General features: G+C 36.8%; 1 protein-coding gene across 1 annotated transcript in view; it reads right to left on the bottom strand.

The window, feature by feature from the left end:
* Positions 1-4,605: 4,605 nt before the first annotated feature.
* Positions 4,606-27,083, bottom strand: part of LOC105436577 (NACHT, LRR and PYD domains-containing protein 3-like) — a 37,189-nt gene continuing 14,711 nt past the window's right edge. The window contains exons 7-9 of the mRNA XM_030991047.1: positions 26,658-26,792; positions 25,865-25,972; positions 4,606-5,001 (exon numbers count right to left, since the gene is read on the bottom strand). Coding sequence (XP_030846907.1) covers positions 4,606-5,001; positions 25,865-25,972; positions 26,658-26,792 — 639 coding nt within the window. The remainder of the gene's footprint in view (positions 5,002-25,864; positions 25,973-26,657; positions 26,793-27,083) is intronic.

The raw sequence follows: 27,083 nt of genomic DNA, 5'->3' as shown, positions 1-27,083 counted from the left end.
GATCGCAAAGTATGATACAAATATGAATATTGATAACATTTTGCTGGAAGCTCATTTGTATATTTTGAAAATATTTACCATGAAATTGATCCAAAACGTGTCAAACTTGGGCTTATGCTGAAAGGGTGGTAGCGTCGCGTCGCGGCACCTTGACTTGAACGCGACCATTCGTCCAAAGCCCCCCCCCCCCCCGTTTTTTTACGTAGTCTTGCAGATCAGGCGTTTATTAGAATTAAATAAATAAATAACAAGAAACACAATCAAATATTTTACTATGATATCTAAAATGTCTAATAACGGTGTTTACCTAGTCTTGCATATCAGTCGTTTATTTATTAAACTAACGAAAAATAATATCCATTTCTTTCTATGAATGAAATTCAGAAAGCCCCCCCCCCCCCCCGCCCGCTTATCCCGAAAGGGTGCATTAAGGTGGTAGGCCTACTTCGTTATCTATTTATTTATTTATTATTTAATTTGTAAAAAATGTTAAGCATGACTAGTTTACATCAAAAAAGAATTCTAGATCTATACGTAGAAAGCAATGGATATTATTTTTATTTGGCCTTTTTCAAATATTATAAATTAGTTTTATTTAATTTTTAATCTGTTTCTATCTTGATTATATGAATTTAAACGACTTAAATTACTATTCCGTAAATTCTGTTATAAACGACTGATGTGAAAGACTTGTCAACGCACCCTTTCGGCAAAACCGGGGGGGGGGAGGGGGGGGGGGGGGGTTGGACGAATGGTCGCGTTCAAGTCAACGGCATAAGCCTCAAACTTGTTCACGGACGTCAATAACATTGAAGTGTACACTTGTTTGTTAAAATTGCTTATTTCCCACTTTATTAAGATGGAAATATGAATTTCAATTTATTGGTCGTGGTCGAGTGGTTTAAGGCGCTTGACTTGAAGATCATATGGAAACGTTAGCTTGTCTTTGTCTCATAAAAGAAGTTGATCACAAACTGACTACCACACGGTGTTGAGTGCTCAGGGGTCACATGCCACTGGCTTCATCGAGCAGGTAGTTCCATTATGTGAATGGGTAAATTAACAATTACAAAATGAGGGGACACATTACATTGTACAATAGGGACACACATTGTTTTTATTGTGCAGAACATCCTCTTTTATTGACTTACTTATTGCATGAAACTATAAAACCAAAATGCATTTTGTATTCTAACAATTGGAGTAAAAAGAATAATAACAGGTGAATGAAATGCATAAACACCACAAACACCTGGGGAGGAAGCATTCATAAATTTGAATACATATAGTTGATAAACGACTCCGATGAAACTATAAAACCAAAATGAAATTTGCGTTCTGGCAATTGGAGTACAAAGAATGATAGCAGGTGAATTAAATGCTTCAACAGCAACACAAACACCTAGGAAGCTAGGAAGCATCCATAGATTTGAATAATTTAGTTGATAAACGACTCCGCATGTGGATGTTTGTTGGAGCAGAAAGCAGTGGATTCTTAACAACACGAACCCATTTAACAGAATGTCGGAACGTAAATTAAATTTGGCGCGGTTGGAAAATGCATCTTTCTACCCTGCGACTTTAATGGTACGATCCAGTAAAATAAAACAGTAAAATGGCTCTTATTTTAAAATTACTCATTAAATGAAACCCAAAACTTAAGTGATATCAGGAAAAATATGTTAAATCTTACTAATAGTTAAAAAAAGATGTATAAACATTGTGAAGATGTCGCATTTTACGATAAAAGACGCCAATTTAGCGAAGATGACGTCATTAGTGCGCTTGCATCAGGGAATTCAAGGTCAAAAGGTCAATTCAGACACTGATAAGTTATTGGCCGAGCCTTTTTGTTTCCGTTATTCCGACAAAATTATATAATCAATCAAAACAAGTTTAATTCCAGAAGAAAGCTAACGATTAGTATTTTCATTAACCGCTTGCCCCAAAGTCGCTTGACTACAGTGAAACGAGTGAGAGCTTGCGAGAGCGGCCAAAGTGTGATTGAAACTCGCTATTTGCTCTTCTCCAACGCAAAAAGAGACGACATTGTGCTGGATAAATGTATTTTTTCCAACAAAAGTACAGAAAATTTGCATATGGTCTTTTCATATTATACTTTATGAAATGTTACCCGAGTGACTTCCGGGGGCCCCAATGCTGGAAGAAACGCACATTTTAGAAAACTACACTTTTTCATGGAAAAATGCTTATTTGTTCTATGCACGCAAGTCAGATTGAGCGGATGATACAACGTTTCCATATGCGAAGGTCGAGGGTTCGAATCCCGACACGGCACTAATATCCTTTGGCAAGATATTAACCTGCACTTGCTACTCCCAGCCAGGTTGTTAAATGGGTACCCGGTAGGATGCGACAGTCATTGTTGGTCAAACAGTTTTTGAGCGTCATGTAACGTCTGGCTGGAATGCTCCCCAGGGAGTGGAGATTGTGCACACATTGTGTGCGGGCAAGCACTGAATCCATTGACCGGGGTAATAGTATATTTGTAAAGCGCTTAGAGACATTTATATTAAGCGCTATATAAAAAAAAAAAAAATAATAATAATAATAATAATAATTATTATTATTATTATTACTATTATTTCAATTTCTTTATTGTTGAATCTGAAAATGTTTTCATTGTGTTCACTGACCTAACAAATATAATATTACGAACCAAAACCGTTTAAATTGATTATTTACATTGATAGTTTGCAATAACACAAAAGCTAATCGCTTTCGACTACTTAGGTTTTAAAAAAAACTTGTAGTACGTTGTTTACATGAAGAAAAAAACATGTCAATTCTATATGTAAAACAATCTCAAGCAATATCGGTGTGATTAATAAACTTGAATATGTCCTCCCTTCTCCTAACCTTCTTATGCTTTACTCATGTCTCAATTTATCTTATTTAAACTATAATCCTGGTTTGGGTAACACTCATCAGTAGCTTTTAGAGAAATATTATTGCTTTAAACAAATATTATTAAAAATTGTTTCAACCTCAATCCGCGCTCCCATATTGACGAACTTTTTCTTGAAAGCAGATTGCTGAAAGTGAAAGATTTATATTATTTTTAGCTCGGTCAAACTATGTTTCGCTACAATAACAACAAATATCTAAGTTTTTGATCAAATACTTCGCGGAAACAAAACAGTTCATAAATACCCCAGTCGGCGTTTCAATGAATTTCATTTACCATTAATGAGAACTATTCTAGCCCTAAATAATGATGTATTCATCGGCCCGAAATTTGGAAAACCCTTCATGACACCGTAATAAATGCACTACGCCTCCCTTCCTTTAAATCAAAACTCAAAGGATACCTATTATCATTATACAAAACATAATTGCATCTCTTTACTTATGAAATATAACCCAGGTTATATTAATTCTCATTTACATTATGATAATGAATCATATGAACTAACCGTGGACCTTTCATCCCTCGTGTTCTTTTGTTCTCTCTACTCTCACCGCTCTCCCTACGTGTCTCTCCTATTATTATTTCTGCCCTTGTCCTTGTCTGTGTCTGTGTAATTTTCATTTTCTTGACTTTCTTCGTCGTGTCTGACGTCATCGTGATCAATTTTGTACTTTTGAGCCCATGACAATACGCAACTACTGAATCTAAACATATATGGAGTCTACCACTCGAGGATGTTGGAGCACAGGCACAAATGCACTGCTCGACTGTGTCCTTTCCTCTGCATATGAAAGCTCATAATTTCTAGCAGTGCATGTGTTCATTTAATTTTTCTTTTATGAGTAACCCAACCAATACATGATATGCTATTTAAGTTGATTTCTCAATTCCCTATAAAATTCGACTTAAAGGGAGTGTAGCATGACAAATACTGGTTAACGCCATCTACGTCTTTTTTTGACAACTGCACGTAAACGAATGGACTTAATTAATGGTAGTCAGCGACTTAATCTCTACATGGTCAGCGCGCTAGCGTTCGCGAAACAGACCGAAGTTCTCATCACGCTTCGGTTTCGCGTATGTTGCACGCACGTGGATGCTGCGGTCACGTCGTCCGTAGTCGTATTATACCTGATGGGCCCCGAGTAGGGCCACGGGAAAGACACATAGTCCCGTCATGCTACACTCCCTTTAATTTACAAAAATATAATGCTTATATTATATATCTTGTTTCTTTAAATGCGTTGATCACTTCTCGACATTTAATTTCGTATAATTTAATTAAGTTTAATTTTCTATATTATATTGCAAATGTCATTTGATATTAGTTTTATGTAAGCATTAATTCTTTTTTTTTGATTGAGTTTAGGAAATAAAGTTATTTGAATTTAATTGAAAAAAAGTAATACATATTTCCCCAAGTTCACTGTAGCGGGACACATTGTTTAGCAATTGTTGTTTTGTTTTGAGTTAATTACTAATTTGACTGCTGCACGATAAAAAGACAATAATAACAAAGACAGAGAAAATCACTTAAGAGAGAGGTAGCAAATGAAGGGAGAAAACTCACAATAAAAAGGTAAACCAAAATGCATTCCACAATAGGTTTAATATATAAGTAAGTTCTTTATTATAATTTGGCTGTCATTACCCTGGTTTAAAAAAAATGAGACTCACTCTATGCTTGTCAGGTTCGGATGAGCCTTCATGAGTAGGATGATCTCGGCTGTCTTCTCGTTGCCCAGGCCAATGCGGGTAATGGACAACTTGGTGAGCAGAGGACAGGATGTATTAACCGCCTTGCAGAACGACAAAGGATCATCCAGTGTAGTTACTTCTACAGCAGGAAATGATGGATAAGGCAGATCTCCCTCGATGTGAAGGTGAGTTAGATGATGGAATGGAGAGCAGGCCATTTCGACGATAACTGATGAGACATTCTCCCGTCTTGAGCAGTCCAGTTTGAGAGTTTTTATTCGGGGACATGATGTATGAAGTCCTAGAGACCACAGACTGGTCACATGCTTATTCCCCACAGACAGCTCATCTACTGAGGATGTTTGACGAGTCTACAAGAAACAGCGAAGCAAAAAAAAACTCACTTTATATGGTTTGAATGGAAACCAACGCTAATTTAAGAAATTATAGATAACCTGACTCATTATTGTTTTAATATAGTACTTTTAGAGTTCATATCATGCCTGGAAATATTCCGCAAAATTAATATACAATAATTAAACTTTAAGGGATTTCGTCAGTTTAAAGAATATAAGAAGAAATAAACAAACGCGTAGTTTTGTGGCAAATAGGACAAAGAATACAAATATTTCGAACTTTTGGATGCCGAGATTATAAAAGATATAGAGAATGTTCCATTGATATTTCAATCATATTCGATGCCGTTCAGGAAGAATTATTATAACCGATTTCTTTTTCCACAACAAAAGGTTTGTCAATCATAAGACTCAAGAAAAAGCTGTTTTGCAGTAGTTTGGATACAAAAAATTAGAGGATTATTCCCTGTATGACATAACACAGCATGACTGCATTGCAATCACGAGTTCTCACATCATTAGCATTATCGACGTTCACATTAAAAAAAAAACGTTTTTATTCTTTGTCCGTCCTTTCTAAAACCTTCATTAAAATGTTAGTCTTTATTTCGTCTGTTTTCACCATCATGACTAAAGCCAACTTACTAACGAGGGTTAATCCACCTTTGTAAATGGAAGAAGACGGGATTATATATAGTACTCATTGTCATCTTTTTATCATGATATTAGTTCAGCGAGACTAAAACAAATTATTTACATGATTTCACATTACTGAAAGTTTTAGAGCTTTTAGAAAATATGCATGGTTAAACTTAATCCCAAATTGAAAAACTGTGACTGTGCATCTTTATATGTTTGATTTATAAATCCATCCATAGATTTACTAAACAGCCCGTAGTATATGTCGTTTTAACCCTAAAAAGGCCGGGCTATTTGAGGTCTTAGTACGGCCGGGGGGGGGGGGGCATTATCTCCGCGAAAATTTGCACGCATGTCAAGTGAAGTGTATAGAATACTATGATAATTTCAAGTTTTTGAAAAATTCAATCATTTGCATATTTATGGTAATTTATGCAAATAAGGTCATACAAATCACATTTTAACCCATAAATCATATATTACTCATATTTAAGCATTCTTTTTCACTACATATATTCATTAGACCATTCTGAATAATAATACGACAAAAAAAAAATTGGAAGAGCCAGCTTATTCCTAATGTTATCTCTTGTTTTGATAATTTCTTGAGTATTTAATTGTTTTTTGTAACTTATGTATTTTATTGATTTTGTTGTTTTATTTCATTTCTAACTACAACTCAACTATTTTGACTCCCAAAACAACCACCTAAACTTTGAACAAGACCCAACAACCCATATTTGATCTATTTTTTTAGGTAAAATGACTTGTCCATAAGTTTTGTACACAAATCACGAAAATGAGCGATTTTCGGGCTGACATGCAAAGACAAAAGGTCACATGACCTTGTAACCGTAGGTCCAATTTTCAACAAAGAAAAATCTTGGAGGGGGGGGGGGCATGATGTACCCCCGGCCTTATTAGGGTTAAAGGGAGTGTAGCATGGCAAATGCTGGTTAACGCCATCTACGTCTTCTTTTGGACAACTGCATGTAAACGAATGGACTTGATAAACGGTAGTCAGCAACTTAGTCTCTCCATGGTCAGCGCGCTATCGTTCGCGAAACCGATCGAAGTTCTCCTCACTCTTCGGTTTCGCGTATGTTGCACGCACGTGCTGCGGTCTCGTCGTCCGTAGTCGTTACCCAATTGGCCCCGAGTATGGCCACAGGAAAGACACGTAGTCTCGTCATGCTAAACTCCCTTCAACTTGAGTTCAAGAAGAAATACATTATCCTTTCGGCAATTCCTTTATCAGTCATATTTAGTCTATTTTTTTTTAATATTCCACTTAGTAAGAATCTTGCTCTACGATTGGTCAAAAGTAAATCACATGATGAAACATAGTTCGCCCATCATTGATGGATGAAGGAAAGTTCGTTGTACTCAGTAGATAGTGTAATCTACACAGTGCAACGCACTTTCACTGAAGATAGAAGTACTATCTACAGAGTGCAACGCACTTTATTTGTATACGTTGCGTATTGCTCTCCTCTTTAAGCGCTTTTAGTGTATAGTACGCGAACTTTGGTCACGCGAGAACTATGGTCACACCACAATGCTGCATACACTGTACGTTTCGTACACCGTAAGCTAGCTGTTAATTGATGACTTGTTGCTCTAAAATAACGGAAGAAGTGAAAAGTTTCCGATGTGGAATATAAAGCAAATAATCCCCTTTTGGTTTCAGGTGATGGGACAAACTATCACTTCCTCGGCGATCTTCGGAAGGATAGCTACATCCAGATCGCCTCGGAAGTAATAGTTTGTCCCATCACCTTCGCCAACGGTAATTATTTGCTTACTTAACCCCTTCCTTTTGAGCTTGGATCAAAAAGAGGATTTTGACTTCAATCTTAGAATGGTAAAGATACAAACCAGAGTCTCTCCATCGTCCATGTCAATTCGTCCGATACCCCCCAAGGCGAGTGACTGGAGGCGTGGTAGCGAGAGAATGGAGTCTAGTCTTCGTGGACTCATCGTGGAAACATCCAACATACTCAGCGTCTGGATCTGTGCCAAGACAATTTATCAGTTCACACCAAAGAGAAATCCACGATGCGATCCAATTATTGTTTTTACTAACATAAACATCTTTTTAAATCACATCTAACAGCATATGAATCTGCATCCCTGTAACTTTATCATGCACTAAGTCTGCATATTTTGTCTCGACTTCTGCTATAGTTCAAATAAATCAACATATTATAATGAACAAAACAAAAAAGCATTTCAATATGTTTGGCATGATGTATTTCAATAGAGTTACTTAAGCTATTGTATCGGTGGGATGACATTACATCAAAATTATATCTTCAAGAGAGTACGTTATATTATATATACCTCATACATAGTGTTGCGGACAGAATTAAGTCGTCATTTTGTATAAATTAGTTTGGCCGGTGGGGGCGTTTACCACTACGGACAGCAAATTTTTATGTGAGTGGGAAGATATACCCAGTGATTCCACCGATTATTATTTAAGTCAATCCTGTCGAAGCCCAATGTTGTAAGTGTTAATTGATGTCAAATCCTGTAGTTCAGATGTTAAAAAATAGTATGATTATTAATTTGTGATAATTTGGAGTGTATTAGTAACTGTATTTTGATGAAAAGGGTTATGAAATAGCTACATGGTTGGGCATTTCAAAATGGCTGCTCGCATAAGCATGTATAACAAGTGGATAGGATTGTACATGTATGTGAGTTGATAAAGGCACATATGAAACCTAAATAATGACATGTAAGGTCAGGGATATATATGTTATGAGCATGGGTGTCGATCCCGGGGGGGGGGGGGATGGCCTGTACAATTATCCCCCCCCCCCAAAAAAAAAAAAAAAAATATTCATCATCAACAAAAATGAAGAGAAAAGTTAATGATGAGAGCCCGATGAGAGTAGTTAAAGGTTATTACTAGCAAGATGACCATCTATATACACATTTTGCCATCTCATTTTCATAATACTTACATATATAAATGGAAAACAAAGTAAATGAGACAAGATTAAATTGAATTCTCGCTCATACGGCTTCATCAGGAATTGATGAATTATTCAATTTATTCAATGAACAGCATCATAGAAATGCAGTGCGCCAAATGCAAAGCCGCAGCGTTAAAAAGCAACGAGCTAAATGTTAAGTGCGAAGCGCAAAAGTGCAAACAAGAAGTAGAGAGTGGGAGAGAGAGATAGTGAGAGACAGAGAGGATAATAACTCAGATAGCAAGCCCATGTGGGACCCACATGGGTCCCATATTCTCTGAAACATGGGCCCCATATGGAAATCCATCTGGGGCCCTTAGGCATCTGCACCCAAGAAACATATGGGACCCATATAATATGGGTAAACCCATATAAGACAGATGGGACCCGAATGGGACCCATACCAAACTGGGCCCAAATGGGTATGCCCAGCTTAATCCCATCTGGTACCCATATTGGTTAACCCAGATATATCCCATGTTGGTTAACCCAGATTTTCCCAATGTGTTCCCCATATGGGCATATTCATATTCTACCTCTATGTGCATGTACGCCCAGCTCATTCCCATCTGGGTCCATTAGGGCTGGCCCAGATAGATCCCATATGGGTTACTAAATATTATATGGGTTCCATTTAGCCCAGATGGCACAAGTGACCCATATCATCCCCATATGGGCTTGCTACCTGGGGAAAAGGGAAAAGGGGAAGAAACGGGCAAAAGAAAAAAAAGGTAGGGGAAAAGAAAAGGAAGAAAGACAAGAGAAAGACGTTTTTTCCAAATGGCAGCATGTAGGAGACGAAACTTTCAGTTTGTTCCCTGATTCATACTCAGTATCTATTTTGTTATATTTATTTTATCCATTTCTTTGTTTATTTATATCTCTACGTGTAAAACATTTAAAGAGCTATTTTTCGAAAGGAGCAAAATCTTTTGATAGCAAATGAAGATAATGATAAACATGTTCCTATATACCTTGAACAAAATTATTAACCTAAATTACGAGAGAAATTATGAACACATGCATCTTTTAATAACAATTTTCCATAGACACCTGAACAAAATCGGGTAAACAAAGAGATCTTTCTTAAGTTACACACATGGATGTAGTGCCTCTTGAAGATAAGCTCTTTTTATGTACATTAACAATCAATACAACAGAATATTCCAGTTCGATATTTTGGAGAAAGATTATTATGTCCCAACTTATTTTTGTTTTATTGAAAAGCTGATGTAGGCCTATTTATTGTATTCAAATGTAACAGGTATAAGATAGTTAAGGTGTGTTTTAAGGTTAGAATGATATTAAGTTTGAAGTTTTGTTTATAACACCTTCCAATAATAATGCACCTTTTAAGACTGGTTATATAGTTTTTGAAGAAAAAAAGAGTGCTCTGGTCAGGGCCTTAGGGGAATGTTATGCTTATATTTTAGTGCGTATCTAGTATGATAAGTATATCTGGGTGAAGAAGAAGAAGATAATGGAATTTTTTTGTTTGGTAGTTGGAACGTAAGTTTTATATTATTTTTTTAAGAAACAGATAGTTTGTATGAGATAAGGGGGTGTTTCACAAAGATCCTAAGTTGAACTTATCTCTAAGTTGGACTTAAAAGTTATGGAGAGCCATTTGGAGCCTTAAAATTAAATATTTCCAAAATAAAAAATTGAAGTATTTTTTTAAGACTTTTCATAAATTCCACATCAAGAACATTAAATTTTCTTGATAATAGAAAATATGAATGATTTTAATCAACATTTATGTCTATTAAGATGACTTTTACAAAATATTTTCAAAGATGCTAACGGCTTTCCAAAATTTTTAAGTCCCACTTAAAGGTAAGTTCAACTTAAAATCTTTGTGAAACACCCCCCAGGAGTGGAAATTTTCTGTAATTTTGAGAACCAAATTTTGCATCAGTGATATTCTGTTTCATTGAATTGAGTTTCCCGCAGAGAGGATTCAGTTGCTTTAATTAAAGAAGGAACAGAGTCAAATGAAGAACCAATAACAATAGGTTTTTCATTTACTAATGAGAACTATGTTTTTTTGAGATCATCTAACACAGAATATTGGAATGGGCTTTTCACGATGAATGTTGTTTGGAGACATCAATATGCATAAAATGTATGTTTCTATCGCCAGGAAATAAAGAATGAACCTTTCCTGGTTGCTTATTAATGCATTTGCCCACTGGTAACATAATACTTTTACAAGTTGATATCCCTCACCATTGGATTTGTTTTGGTAATGCCTAAATTTCGTGTAAAATTAGATGATATCAGTCTGGTAGGCCCACACTGCAGGCAAGAGTCAGGACTAACATTTAGCATGTTATTAATTTTATTACCACTCTTATATCCTCTGAAATGTTATCTTTATTGAGGGTAACTTGAAAAAGTTAATAACTTGGAAGGGAGGGGGTGCAGCATGCCACACGCTTTTACCTCCTGGTTGCTTTGATCCATTGCCGAAAATTATTTTGGCACCTATCATCCCCCCCAACCACGGATACAAATCGACACCCCTCGTTATGAGGTTATCAGGCAAGATAGCCGTAGGTAAATTACTTAGTAATGCGAAAGGATGATTTAGCCATAAAACTGGCATGGTTAATTTGAGTTGTGTGGTTTTGACTCGTGACATTGACAGTCTCTCTCTCTAAGTGCCATATCGTTTGATTTTGGCGATCATGCTGTTCCACAACCCTCGACTCCTAGCCATCTGTATTAGTACCACTCCCTGTTCTTTCACTCCTCTCTGTCAACAATTTCTGCAGACTGTTCAACCAAAGTATCCTCCTTCTTCCCCTACTCCTTCTTCCCACAATTTTCCCTGTCAAAGCAAGATTCTCTAAGGCCTTCTTTACGTGTAATGTGACCCATGAAATTCAACTGCCTAATCAGCATCTCACGTATCAGTTTCCTTTGCACACCAGCTCGTGTAAGAACTTCCTCATTACTAACTTTGTCAGTCCAAGGGAGTTTCATCATTCTTCTTAAAAACCACATTTCGCAACTTTCCAAACGCTTTTTAGTATCAGAGGCTAAAGTCCATGTTTCACTACAATACATAAGTACTGGGTAGATGTAACAATTCAAAAGTCTTATTCTGGTCCTCATACTCATTGTTCGATTTGTCAGAATTTTGCCTAACTTTGAAAATGCAGACTTAGCGAGAGCTATCCTTGTCTTGATCTCTGTCTCACATCTGGCATCCTCGGTGATCATGCTACCGAGGTAGTTAAATGAGGAAACTAGTTTAATAATCTGTTCTTTCAGTTTCAAGTAACATTTTGGACTGCTCTTCTTGGAGAACACCAGGCACTTTGTCTTGGTATAGTTGATCTCTAGTCCCATTCTCTCACTTTCTTTTACAACTACATTCAGGAGTCTCTGGAGATCTTTCTCTGATTCAGAAAATAAAACAGTGCCAGCAGCATATCTAATATTTGTGATTGAATGGCCACCCACTTGTATCCCATTTTCATCCTCCAATTCTCTTAGAATGATTTCACTATACATATTGAACAGGTCCGGCGACATAACACAACCCTGTCTGACTCCCCGTCTGATGTTAATATATTCACTACACTCTCCTTCTACCCTGATGCATGCAAACTGATTCCAATATAGACTTTGTAGCAGTCTTAGATCTTTCCCATATATATCAAGCTTTTTCAGTTCTACAAAAAGTTCTGAATGTTTTACTTTATCAAAAGCCTTTGAATAATCAATAAAACACATGTATACATCCTTTTGCATTTCGACTGCTCTCTCCGTTATATTTCTAACCATAAATATTACATTTCTTGTGCCCGCATCCTTTACAAAACCAAACTATTCCCTTCCGACCATGGGACTTATTCTACTTCTTGCTCTCAAAAGTAAAATCCTCAAAATAATCTTAGTGATATGGCAAATAAGGCTGATTGTCCTATATTGCTCCCAATCCACGGCTCCCGGTTTCTTTGGGAGAGTAATGAAAAAAAGATCTGCCCAATTCATCTGGAAATGTTCCGTCATCATATATTTTGTTGATAATTTCTGTTAATCTATCAACACCATATTCCTCTAATACTTCAAACATTTCAGTGACCACACCACCTGGTCCAGCTGCTTTGTTCTTCTTCATCTTTGACATTGCCCAGCGGACTACAGATTTAAAAAATTTATCCCCTTTGACTTCATCTGCAAAACTCGGCATTGCCTCCCTACTATCTTCAAAAAGTTCGCCAATGTATTGCGTCCACCTACTCATTTTGTCCTTAATTTCAAACAGGATTGACCCATCTTTTCCTTTGATACAGCCAGGGTTTGAACCAGACTTTTTACCTTAAAATTTCATTTATTCTTTGGTAAACATTACTTTTCTTATCGAATTGATTTTCAATTTCTGCACATTGTTCGTTTAGCAAACTCTCTTTTGCCTCATTACACTATTGGCTAATTTTTTGTCTAGGTCCCTATATTTCTTGCATTGTCTATTTCCAATTTTCTGTCTATCTTTCATCATTAAAAAAAATCTCCTCTGTCATCCATTTGTTCCTTCTTTTTCTCTCTTTTATCGGCACATAATCTTCCGCTGTTTCTACCAAAACATTGACAGTCAGTGGGTGTAAATGGAAGTTTTGTCTGATATTTTCATGAATATTGATTGAATTGATAACGTAAACACATAGATTCTTATTCACTGATTGGTCAAAACTTTATCACTTGACAAGGCGCATCTCGATCTACCATTGCGTCAGAGGGTTTTGGCGTTCTATCAATTGACCCAAGGTCAAATGATAGAACGCCCAAAACCCTGTGATATAGAACGCGTAACCCCTTCGCGAGTTTTGCACACACAAAATTTGGGTCAGGTTTTAAGAGCGCTTGCGAAGACTGTAAATATGTTACTGTAAGGAGCAAAGATTGTTGATGTTGGATCTATTTTAGCGTCGGATATTTGAAACTATTTTGAACTTCGAAAGACTGTAAATATGTTATTGTGTGGAGCAAATAGACTCTTGATATTGGATTTCATTCAGCATTGGATAAACTGGAATTAAAGGCTAAGTTCACTCCAAAAATAATTTGCTTTCAATAAATGCAGAAAAACAATAGAAACAGAGCAAATAAAATTTGAGTAAAATCGGATAACTAATAAGGAAGTTATGATTTTGTTTAAAGTATGAAAAACTATGGAACTTACAAAATCACTTCACAAATCGCCAATATGGTTATCAGTTTGTGACGACATTGCCTCACTATTTATCAATTTCTTTATATTTTTTTATCCCAGTAATTTCCCTTTTTATCCCCCAAAACTTGATTTCCCCATGCCTTTGCCCAGGTTATATGATTTGTATCATATTATGTGCATGACATTTCACAAAATCTTTTATGAACTTTGAAGAATTGATACTATTTTCTGAATATTGTATATTCATAATCATTGATTTTTATATGAATAGTTTATAAAAATTCGAGTTTGTCATGATTTAACTGGACAAAAATGACTCTGCATCCACACAAAATCACATTACTTTCAATATAGCTTGGATGCTGGTGTGAGGAAATAAAATATTTTAGGGGGAAAATTTGAAATTTATATTATCAATATAAAGAAAACAATTAGTGGATAGTGAGGCAATGACGTCACAGACTCATAAGTAAGTTGCCAATTTGTCTTGTGATTTTCAAAGTTTTCATGTCATTAAAAATTCATAACTTTCTTATGAGTTATCCGATTTTGCTCAGACTTTTTTTTTTATTGGTTTGTCTGATTTTTCTGCTTCTATTGAAAGTAAATTATTTTTGGAGTGGACTTGCCCTTTAACAATTGAACTTTGCACAATTGGATCTTCTTTTTCTGGTGAGTAAATCCTCTTGATCTCATTTCGTCTTTGTTAAAGCTAGACCTACAGCTAGACCTAATCATGAATCGATGAAAAGGATGAGCCATATAAAACAAATATGGACTGCTCTGTAATCGGATGGTGGTGGAAATTATCACTCCCTTGGTGGTGTTCATACCGGCCCACAGTGGGCCAGGGAGGAACCAAAGTGCGGCAAAACCAATTTTTGGTGATTTCTTTTTTATAATTTGTTTTCTTGCTCAGTTGAAAGATAATACATTGAAGAATACTTCGGTAAAATATTTAATTTTGGTATGCACAAGAAGGGTATAAATTTACTCCTTCAAACAGCAAAATCTAACATATTCACAGTTTTAGTGCAAAAATGACTTATTATTTATAAATCTTTCAATTTAACATGGAGTTTGTAAGCCATGATATGAAAATGCTCTCACATATTCCTTATAGTTCATTTCACTGCATGAATGGGTTAAAAATGGATAGAAACACAATCTTCATAATATATTGTAGGGTAATTCACTGAACATGGACAAGTCCATGTTTTTTATAAATCCAGACGAAAGATTTAGGTTTAGATTTCCAAGAATTTCAACTTTAATTTTATTACCAACTTTTTCTCTGATGTCTAAGCTTTAAAGGAAATGCAAAGTTGTGGGAAATTTTGAAAATTGAATGGATAGTTATTCTTTAAAATGTTGATAAAATATTTGGATGCCCCTGTCGATGTATTATAAGCACTAGAAAATTGAGTCCCTAAAGCACTTCTGCTTTCGAGAAATTTGAATAATACAAATTTACCGGTGCTCCCGGTAAATTTCAAATTATTCAAATAGCGCCTAAGGCCATTTTATGGTAGCTGCGACCATGAAAATGTCAGAATATGCAGTTCTGAAATATAATTTCTGAACGGGAATAGCAAATCGGTCGATTGTAGTCAGGAAAAATGGTTTTAAATCTAAAGTAATATCAGTCTTGAGAGGGAGCTATACAACTGAAAGAGTTTAATATTTACAATGTGATCACTTTAGACTCGATTCCAACCGCGACAACGATCACTGAATATTGTAAAATCGCATATGCTTCCAATATATTAATTTGAACCAAATTCATGACCCCATACCAAAACTTTGTATTACCTTTAAGTTGATACTAGATTTGCCTGCAGCCTTCTGCAGATTATTATTTTTAAGCCGATTTTTCTTGCCACAATGCCCGGGAAAATGTGTTTATTTTGGTCCGCGGTGTCAGAACAAGTGTCACGCGCCCCACGCGCCGTAATTTATGACCGCGAATCCTTCATGATTCAGCCACGGACCAAAATAAACACATATTACGGGGCAATGTTGCAAGGAAAATCGGCTCGAACATAATAATCTGCAGAAGGCTGCAGCCAAATCTGGTATCAACTTAAAGCTTAGATATCAGAGAGAATGTTGGTAATAAAATTGAAGCGGAAATCCCTGGAAATTTAGTCATTTCCTCTGGATTTATTAAAAAAAATATTGATGAGTAGTCCATTCTCAGTGAATTACCCTATAATATATTATGAAGATTGTGTTTTTATCCATTTATAACCCATTCACGCAGTGAAATGAACTATCAGGAATATCTGAGAGCAATTTCGTATCAATAACTTAAAAACTTCATGTTATTTGAAAGATTTATAAAATAAGTCATTTTTGCACTAAAACAGGGAATATGTAAGATTTTGTTTTTTGAAGGAGTAAATTTATACCTCTATTGTGCATATTGGAATTAAATATTTTACTGAGGTATTCTTCAATGTATTATCTTTCAAATGGGCAAGAATTTTTTTTGTTTTAATTACCAAAAATGAGTTTTGGCGCGCGTTGGTTCCTCCCTGTCCCACTGTGCGGCCCTTAAGGCCGCACAGTGGGCCAGGGAGGAACCAAAGTGCGCCAAAACTCATGTTTGGGGATTTATTTTTTATAAATCCAGAGGAAATGTTAGGATTTCGAGGGATTTTCGCTTAAATTTTATTACCAACATTTTCTATGATGTCTACGCTTTAAGTTGATACCAGATTTGGCTGCCCGATTTTGCCCGTTATTATGTTAGAGCCGTTTTCCTTGCAACATTGCCCCGAAAAATGTGTTTAATTTGGTCCGCGGTGTCAGAACAAGTGTCACGCGCCCCCTCGCGCCGTAATTTATGACCACGAATCCTTCATGATTCAGCCGCGGACCCCAAAAACCCACATTTTTCAGGGGCAATGTGGCAAGGGAAATCGGCTCTTACATAACAATGGGCAAGATTGGGCAGCCAAATTTGGTATCAACTTGAAGCTTAGATATCAGAAAATATGGTGGTATTAAAATTTAAGCGGTACATTGCGGAGATCTAAACATTTCTTTTGGATTTATAAAAAACATGGATAATTAGTCCATTTTTCAGCGAATTACCCTTTAATATATCATGAAGATTGTGTTTCTATTAATTTTAACCCATTCATTCAACGAAATGAACTATCAGGAATATGTGAGAGCAATTTCATATCAATAACTTAAAAACTTCATGTTCAATTGAAAGATTTATAAAATAAGTCACTTTTGCACTAAAACTGTGAATATGTAGGACTTTGCTGTTTGAAGTAGTAAATTTATACCCTTATTGTGCATACCGGAATTAAATATTTTACTGAGGTATTCCTCTATGTATTACCTTTCAACTGGGCAAGAAAAAAATTCAAAAAAAGAAATCACCCAAACTTAGTTTTGGCGCACTTTGGCTCCTCCCTGGCCCACTGTGGGCCGGTATGAACAGCACCTTGGGAGTGATAATTTCCACCATCATCCTCATGAGCAGTCAATATTTGTATACTTTTTCCCTTTTGTTTTCAGTAGGCTCATTTCATCTGTATCCTTCAATGTGGATTAGTAAGCATTTTCTTAATTCTTCAAAATTCACTAGATACAAAAGGACACTCGCATGAATTGCTTCAAATATGTGATACATCTGTCACTGGACAGGCACGCGAATTGACATTGTGCCATGTTAATATCAGGACTTTTCAATCTTATGCTACGTTCACACATAGGCGAGTTAGAAGTACGAGTTGCTGCGAGTTTTCCCGAGAGCTCGAACTCGCGGCAACTCGGGGGGGGGGGGGGGGGAGGGGGGAAAGGCAAATTTTCGAGTTTGCATCGAGTCTAGTCGAATTAAACAGAGCACAGCACGAGTAGCAACGACCAAACCACGAGTAATGCCGAGTATTGCTCGAGTGATCCCGATCGTGACTCGAGTTTAACATAGTTAATACGAGTTGTCACGATCTTCATACGAATAATTCCGACCTTGATACGACTCGAAAAGAGCGGGATTTATTGAGCCATTTTCTTTTTTCCAAGATGGGTGACCAAATGGATATTGCAGTCTTCAATGACCTTCTTGAAGAAGAGCCCAGTTTCAGGCCCGGTTTTAGGCCCGGTTTCGGGTCTTGCTTCGGACCCTACTTCTACCAGCGACTCAGTCACTTCCTCTGAACTCTTTATATCAGAGGCGGCGCTCCGGGGGAGGGCGGGGGGGGGGCAGGGGCGGTACAGCCCCCCCCCCCACTTTTTCAAGTACCCCAAGTACATGGGAAAAAGTACACCTTTAAATTTGTAAGAAGTGCCCCATTTTACATAGTAAATGTGCCCCTTCCCCTTTTTTTTACACGTGCCCTTTTTCTTTCGAAAAGTTCCTTTTTTCCTTTGTAATAAGTGTCCATTTCCATTCTCATAAGTGTCCTTTTAAATCTCTAGTAAGCGCCCCTTTTCAGGTACAAGAGGTGCCCCTTTTCACTTCTGATAAGTGCTCCCCTTCACCTCTAATAATTGCTCTTTTAAAATCTGAGAGGTGTCCCTTTTCCTTTGTAAGAAGTGTACCCTCCCTTTTAATAACTACCCGTTTTTAACTCAGATAAGCGGACCTTTTATTTTCACATGTGCCCGTTTTCCTTTCTAATAAGTGCCTTTTTTCTGATGATAAGTGCCCCCCCCCAAAAAAAAAGAGCTCTTTCCCTTTGTCATAAATGCCCCTTTTCATTCTCAAAAGAGCCCCTTTTCATCTTTGTTAAATGACCCCCTTTACCTCCGATAATTGCCCCTATTCCAATCTGAGAGATGCTCGTTTTACTGTAACAAACTTCTCACCTCTAATAACTGCCCCTTTTATTTTGACACGTGCTCCATTTTCTTCTAATAAATGCTCTTATTACTTATAAGTGCCCCTTCCCCTTCTCATAATCATTTTTCACCTTACATTCCTGATAAGTGTATTTATTTTAACATGTGCCTCATTTTCTTTCTTTTAAGAGCCACTTCCCCTTCTTATAAAAGCGCCCTTTCTCCTCCAATAAATACCCCTATTAAAATTTGGTCAGTGCCCCTTTTCTTTCACAAGTGCACATTTTCCTTTATTATAAGTGCCCCTTTTCATATTCACAAGTGCCCATTTTAAGCTCCAATAATTTAACTTTGAACAATAATACATAACCCTTTCCTTTCTAATAGGGGACCCAACCCCCCTTTATTTTAAATGCCCCTTTTCACCCCTCATAAATGCCCATAACAAAATGGGTAACCCTTTTTCCGTTGAAGAATGCCCATTTCCCATTCTCATTAGTGCGTTTTTTCATCCCTGGTGAGTGCCTCTTTTCAAGTGGAAGAAGTGCCCCATTTTCACCTCTGATAATTACCCTTTGTACTTCGACACGTGCTCCTTTTCTTTTCTAAGTGCTTGTCCCCTTTTCCTCACATCATTGAACGTGCCCCTAAAACAGAGGGACAAAAAGCAATTTCCCCCAAAGCTCGCTTGCATTAATAGATGATATAATTATATTACTTGTCAAAGGTCTTTTTAGTCTTCCGTTATAACCCCATCAGGATTGGGTTTTTACCTCTTTGTATAAGATGTAATTTTTCGCACTGCGACCTCAAAGATCTAAAGGCCCGGTCACACAGCCTTTCGCGTCTGTATCGCGGGTAAAAGTTCGCGATTTTTTTTTGCCCGCGGTTGCCCGTGGTGGAAAATGTGCAAAATTGGCTTACCCGCGGTTTACCCGTGGTATGCCCGCGGAACAGACGCCGGCGACTGTTCCGCGTCCTTATCGCGGGTGAAGCGCGGCGGTACCGCGGCCTACCACGCTTACACGCGGTACACACGCTAATGCACGTGATAACAACGCGGTACAGACGCGGAACAAACGTGCTATGACCGTGCTCCACCCGCGATTACCCGCTAAAATTTCGCGTCCAATTCCGCGTGTAACCACGTCTTAACCGCGGCCGTAGCACGTCCTAGCACGTTCGTTCCGCGTCTGTACCGCGTCTTTACCGCGTGTGTACCACGTGTACCGCCCGCGATTACCCGCGGTCTAAATTTTTGGGCAGCCCAAAACTTTTTCGCGCGGCCAACCGCGTGTGAATTTCTTACCGCGTGTAACGACGGGTAAAGTACGGCTGTATCGCGTCTTTATCGCGACCTCAAAGCGTCCAACAGCGTCTGCTTCACGGGCAGAAATTTTTTGGCCGTGATTCGGCCGCGATACGCCCGTGGGAGGGCTGTGTGACCGGGCCTTAAAAGAGAAGGTTCATTGATTTTAAAAACTAACTTTATTGTCATTATTACAAAGGTGGCACTTTGATTTGACAAGGTTATCAAAATTTAATGCTTGGAAAGATTTGAAGTAATGATTATTATGAATTACAAAACGCTTAAATACAGCCCCGGCATAGCACCTGAAATGCCATCTGATTGCTGCTGAGATGTGTGACGTCACATGTTGAACAGAATTTGCACAAACAGATCGATGTCCCATGATATCTCACGCATTTTCAGTGCCTGTTTCGTCTCTTCAGTTATTTCTCTTATTTCACTACCATCAGGCTTAATTTTTAATTTATTGTCTCACTCGATCTAAACCCCACGCATGGTTTTATTTTTGAAGAAAAATGCAGCGATAAAAAAATAAAGGAATCCGTCGCTTGTAAACAAAATAAGACGCCATTGTATTTTCAGCTGCATGCACCCCGGTATGTTCGGCGTTTCAAGAGGGAACAAATGCGTCCATGCTATCATTCCAGGGGGTTTTAAATTTGAAAGTGTGGTTTCATTGAGTGTTCATTAACCCCTATCCTGTATATTTACAAACAAAAGAATTTAGTTATCAGAATCGGTTTCATATTCCTTTTTGAATGGTGTAAAATTCCATCACATTTATATGCACTAAAATCATTATAATTTGAGAAATAATTGGTTCACATTGTGACGGCATACAAACATCGTTATTTTTTTTTCTGGCGAATCTCTCGCATATCCCAGATGCCATGGAGGTGGTTTTATTTGTATTTTTATAAATCACCCAATATGTAGTTGACCTAAATATTGGAAGATGGCCATCTGTTAGCTTACCAGTTTCTAGTAATACGTCATTTGCCATATTTGTGATTTTCTTTGAACCCGCATTTTAAAAATTTCCCTCGCTCGCAAATGAATATTCAGACTATCAAACCCAACTGCAAAGTATATTGCTTAAGCAATATCTTGTATGATGTATAAAGAGCATGATCATCCCTCATAACATAATCACAATGTAGGGGTATATACCAATGTCTAAAAAATTGTATTTTCGCTTTGAGATTTCGCTTGTATAAGGTGCCCTTTTTTTGTTGGTGTCCCCCTACTTTGGAAGACGCTCCGCCGCCCCTGCTTCAGATCATTATGTTTCTCCTTCTAATTCTTGCTCTTTATCATGTTGAACTTGTTCAATGTAGATGTAAAACGAGCTTATTTTATTGCCAAATTGAAATCACGTGATCAGACTCCCGTTAATCAAACTCGGTATAACTCGCCCTACTCGTGCAAACATCGTGATTAGCTCACCAGAGACTCGGTGCGCTCGTGCAGAACTCTCAAATGCTCGCATTAGACTCGCGGGAACTCGTGTATGGAAATTTACGGTAATTTATGGAAATTTATTCCGGATACTACGAGTTGAAAAGAGTCCATGACGAGTTTTTCACGAGTATGGCGAGTTAACTACGAGTTGTTACGATTTTGACCAAGGTGTTCAGGAGTTCTCGAGAGCTTGAACAAGTTTTAAACTGTTTGAAAAATTTGAGAGCTAACTGCGACCTCACGCGAATTGAATTGAGTTGCGATGAGTTGTGAAGAGTTGTTCCGGGTTGCGGCGAGTTACGGAGAGTCATCCCGAGTTAAATTAAGAGTTATCGCGAGTACCCCTAAAAGTCAACTCGCCACTATTCGCGCAAACTCGTACTTCCAACTCGCCCACGTGTGAACGTAGCATTAGGCAATACTTGTTACCTGATAACTTGGTCATATGGACTACCGTTAAATTAGTTAAAATCATGAAGTTCTCACAATTATTGGTTCTTAAAGGAAAACTAACCCCAAAGAATAAGTGTATATATTCTGAAAACCGAGATGAATTCCTGCCCCTTGATGTACAATAAATCTTACGAACGTATACAAGAGATATATAAATGAAGATTTCTTGGTATGCCTTTTGCAGCCATTTTCTTGAAAATGTGACGTACCAGGCGGAGCTGTACATGTATTATGCACCAAGCTTTAATTGGAAAGACTTTTTGATTCAATAACAAAACCTTTACTTCTCAATGAGGGAAATTCATAGCCAAGAACGTAAGAATTACATTTGGCGAAAAATATATAATAGGGTAACAATTGTAACTCACTTATTAAAAAAAATATAGCGGTTGATAAATCAATTTAATTTATGCGAAACGTTCACTCCAGAACAGCACGAACTTATTTATGCAATTTGCGTTCTGTCAATTGGAGTACAAAGGATAATAGCAGGTGAATGAAACGCCACAAACACCTGGGAAGGAAGCATCCATAAATTTAAAAACATTTAGTTGATAAACGACTTGGCATAGTACGTCATGCAATCAAGAAAATGGCGATGCCCATGTCTTGCTGAGAAACTGTACTTTATTCTTGCTTTATGCCTTTCTCATACATGAATCTTTTAGATTGATGGGCAAGAATGCAATAAATCTCCTAGAACCACTAAAGTTACTCTTTGGGGTTAGTTCTCCTTTAATGCGTTGTAAACGAAAAAACAGAAATTATGTATTTACTGTTACAAGCTATTAGTTGAGGAATACATTACAAATATTTTTCAATTGATCATTTTTTTTAATTAATTGCTATAGATTAATTACTTTTATCAATAAATCGAAGAAATAAACACCGAGATATATGTTTTCATTTTTCATAGAAGCCATATTATAATCTAACATTTCTACATTACCCAATAGAGATAGCCATTTGTCTATAATAGGCAATGACGATAATAATATCCTAATTTATGTAATACATGTGTGGTAAAAAGTGATTTTTAAGATTCATATATATTTTTAATTCCATTTTACATTTAGTAAAAAGGGAGCATCATTCTCCTTAAATGAGCACGTAATGGTTTCTACTTCACGATACTATTCAGAAAAGGGCAAAATTCTTATATCTCCATCTGATGAGAGGGAGATATATTAAGAAATTGCCAAGAAAATTCAATAAGTGATAATAACAAGAAAATAGTCTATAAGAAAAACATTGACAGGGGCTGAGAAAACAAAGACAGCGAGCTTGAGAGAGAATGAGAGAGAGAGAGAGTGTGTGTGTGTGAGAGAGAGAGAGCATAGAAAAGCATAAGTAAGAAAGAGAGAAAAGACTTACAGAAAGAGATGGGAGGACAAGAGCAAACAGAGACAGCTATGTAAGTTGAGTTTAATATAGAGAGACGAACTCAATCCTAATAGAGACAAAGAAGTACTCTCATATTCCTCACAAATGTCAGTGTGAGGATCGATTACTAAAGCAGGGCTCCCACTTAGCCGAGTTGTGGCGAGCTGGTGCGAGCTTATGGCAAGCTGTTTTATCATTAAAACATATTTCTTGATAGCAAGAACTCAATTCTTGATATCACGAAATCGAATTCTTGATATCAAGAATTACCATTGCTTTACAACGTAAAATTATTTCTTGATATAAAGCATTGATTTCTTGATATTTTTTAATGATAAAACGGCTTGCCATAAGCTCGCGCTAGCTCCCCACAACTCGAGGCTCCAACTCGGCTAAGTGGGAGCCCTGCTTTATACTGGCACTTAGTAATTGAGAAATAACAGTGGAATACCATAACAAAAATTATTGCATTAATGATGTAAATCCTTGATTTCACATCAGCTGGAAAAACAGAGTTCTAGCTCAAGAGGGCCATTTTTCTGATGGGGGAGGGGCTGGCATCAAGCATCTCACACAGAAGACATAGCTGGCTTGCTTATACTTGTAGGGAAACCATAGTGACGAAATGCAGAACACAGGCAGATATACAGACCTACTGAAAAGGCTTTTATTTTTAAAAACAAGTGTTGCTTTTCGTTGAGTCTTTAGTTTCGATCTTTGTTTTGTTTGTTTCTGTTTTAGGTATTTATTATTATTATTTTATTTTTTTTTACAAACGGGTAAAAACCAGGGACACATTAATAGAAAAGAGGGAAATTTTATTTTAGGAAGGAAATTTTCCTATCGCAGGACGGCATTTGTTCACTTCGAAGGAGGCAATTATTGTAGGAGGAAGGGCACATGTCTCGATTTCGAAAATTTTTGGATGATGTATGAAAACCTGTCTTTTGTAACGCCGCCCCTGTCGGAATGATACGCATTTCTATATTCACATTTATATTTTCTAAAAGAATTGTTGGTCTTTGCATTATACCCGATTTCACTTTGACCATTGTCATCTAAATTGAATCGAAGAATAAAGCTGTCATCACGAAAAAATAATCTGTAGTTCCAAAGAAAAATTGTAGAATGTCTCAAATGAATGAAAGTGAGGATCGGTTAAATTTATATAATCATGACACAGAAGTCCATTCAATTCAAATGATTCACTTTCCTGATTGTCAGCATGGTCAGACTATTGTTTTATAATGAGTGTGATTTTGACTAATGCCCAAACATTTTTTAGAAAAAAGTGCGAAATAGCATTATGTTTAGTTTGGAGAATGCAATATAATTTATATGAAAGAAATAGTTTCCAGTACAACGGAGAGAAAGGGGTGGGAGAGAGAGAGAGAGAAAGACGGGAGGAAGAGAAAGAGAGAAGAGAGAGACTGAGTAAACCAAGGGACATTGCTGTGGTATGAGCGAAATAAATACGAGATGAAAAAAGACAAACAAATGTATTGAATAGTTATAAAGGACACCGTGTCTTGTCAAGCAAAATAAAATGTTATGTCTGTCTATCTATATTGTGCATGTAATATATTATTACAATACAAGGGGGAGAGAGCGGGTGGGAGGTTGTGTGATTAAATAACAGTAAACGGGGGCGAAGAAAGATTACTCCACTGATGGTTAGTTTTAAGAATGCAGAAATATTTGGAAAAAATTGTTTCCAAAAAAAAAATCGTGTCCGGTATGCCTTTGATTTTGATGACTCAGTGGCCATCGTTGAGTAGAACTCATCACTCAGCTTCACATCGTCCAACTTCAGTGATCGAAGATTTGGCAAGAAGCAGAGACCTCTCGCGTAATGAGAAGATGCAGCAGAACCCAGATTTGCATGTTTGTGATTTAGCTCCTCAATCTGGTGATGTGACAAGACATGTTGAATAGAGTTAATAGTGTTATCAAGTATAGACGAAATGTATAATTTAAATATTGTTCATTTTCATTAATGGAACATCATTAGCCTCTACTTAGACTTTTAAAGTTAGGAAAAGAGAAAAGGAGAGATAGAAAGAGAGACAGACAGAGACAGAGAAATAAAGATAGAGATAGATAGAGATAGGGTCTAAAAAGCCCAAGGGAAATGGATGTGGTAAGAGCAAGGAAAGACGAGATGAAGAAAGTCAAATGTGATTAATTATGAATAGTTGGGAAAGAAAGAGAGTATCTGTTCAAGTAGAATAAAGATGCTATTTCTTCCTATCTGCAGTGCATATGTAATATCTCCTTGAGACTATAGACAAACTATAAATAATTTCTCAAAACAAAAGTGTTTTTTTTTTTATACGATACGGGCTTTAAATATGCGCATTTAAATGAATTTATTATATTACGACATTAAAATCCAGTCTATTAACATGACTCATGCTTCTTATTATCAGTATTTTAAGAGCAATATGTTGATATGAGCATAATAGTGACTAATGACAATAGTTATTTCTGTTTTGTTTTTAGTGTGAAAAGTATATATCACCATATGTTCAGTTTGAAGATTGCAAAACTATTGGGGAAGGAAAAAAAATCCTTTCCAGTAAAAATCATGTTTGGGTAAACCTTTGATTTTGATGCCTCACAGGCCATCGTTGAGTAGAACTCATCACTCAGCCCCACATCGTACAGCTTCAGTGATCGAAGATTAGGCATGAAGCAGAGACCTCTCGCGTAATGAGAGGATGCAACAGAACCTAGATCCGCGTACCCGTGCGTTAGCTTCTCAATCTGGTGACGTGACAGGACAGGTTGAATAGAGTGAATAGTATTATCAAGTATATACGACAGGTCTAATTTAAATATTTTTCATGGTCATTAATGTAACATCATTAACCTCTACGTAGACTTTTAAAGCAAGGAAAGAGAAAATGAGAGAGAGAAAGAGACTGACAGAGAAAGAGACAGATAGAGAGAAAAAAAGGCCCAAAAGAAATGGATGTGGTAAGAGAAGAGAATGACGAGATGAAGAAAGACAAACAAATGTGATCTATTATAGATGGTTGGAAAAGAGAGACTGTGTCTGTTGAAGCAGAATAAAAGCGTTATATCTGTCTATTTACAATGCACTTGTAAAATTAATTTCTTGCGACTATTGGCGAAATTTAAATATTTTCTAAAAATGTAATGCGAAATGTATTTGTAGGATACGTGTTTAAAAACTGCGCATGTATATAAGTTTATATCATTACGACATTAAAATCCACTTTATTAACATGACTCATCTTATTATCAGTAAAATAAGAGTATAATGTTGATATGAGCATAATAAAGAATAATGACAACAAAAATTTCTTTTCTTCAATGCGAACAAAAACATTTATCCACATATGCTCAGTTTGAAGATTGCAAAACTATTAGGGAGAAAGTCGTTTCCAATACAAATCGTGTTTGGATGTACCTTTGATTTGGATACCTCTGAGGCCATCGTCGAGTAGAACTCATCACTCAGCTTTACACTGGTCAGACCCAGTGATCGAAGAGTAGGCATGAAGCAGAGGCCTGTCGGAGCAGAACCCAGATCCATGTACCCGAGCGTTAGCTTCTCAATCTGTGACAGGACAGGTTGGATGTAGTGAATAGTAATATCGTATAGACGACATGTCTAATTTAAATATGTTTCATTGTCATTAATATGACATCATTAACCTCTACTTAGACTTTTAAAGCAAGGGAAAGTGAAAAGGAGAGAGAGAAAGAGAGAGAGAGAGAGAGACAGAGACAGAGACAGATAGAGACAGATTGAGGGGAAAAGGCCCAAAAGGAAATATATGTGGTAAGAGAAGAGAAGAAACAATGAAAACAAATGATTTTTTTTTATTTGTAAAAACAGTGACCCCAT

This window comes from Strongylocentrotus purpuratus, unplaced genomic scaffold (genome assembly GCF_000002235.5).
Source record: "Strongylocentrotus purpuratus isolate Spur 01 unplaced genomic scaffold, Spur_5.0 spur5_scaffold_2, whole genome shotgun sequence".
NCBI lineage: Eukaryota > Metazoa > Echinodermata > Echinoidea > Camarodonta > Strongylocentrotidae > Strongylocentrotus > Strongylocentrotus purpuratus.
This window is presented reverse-complemented; position numbering and strand designations above follow the sequence as displayed.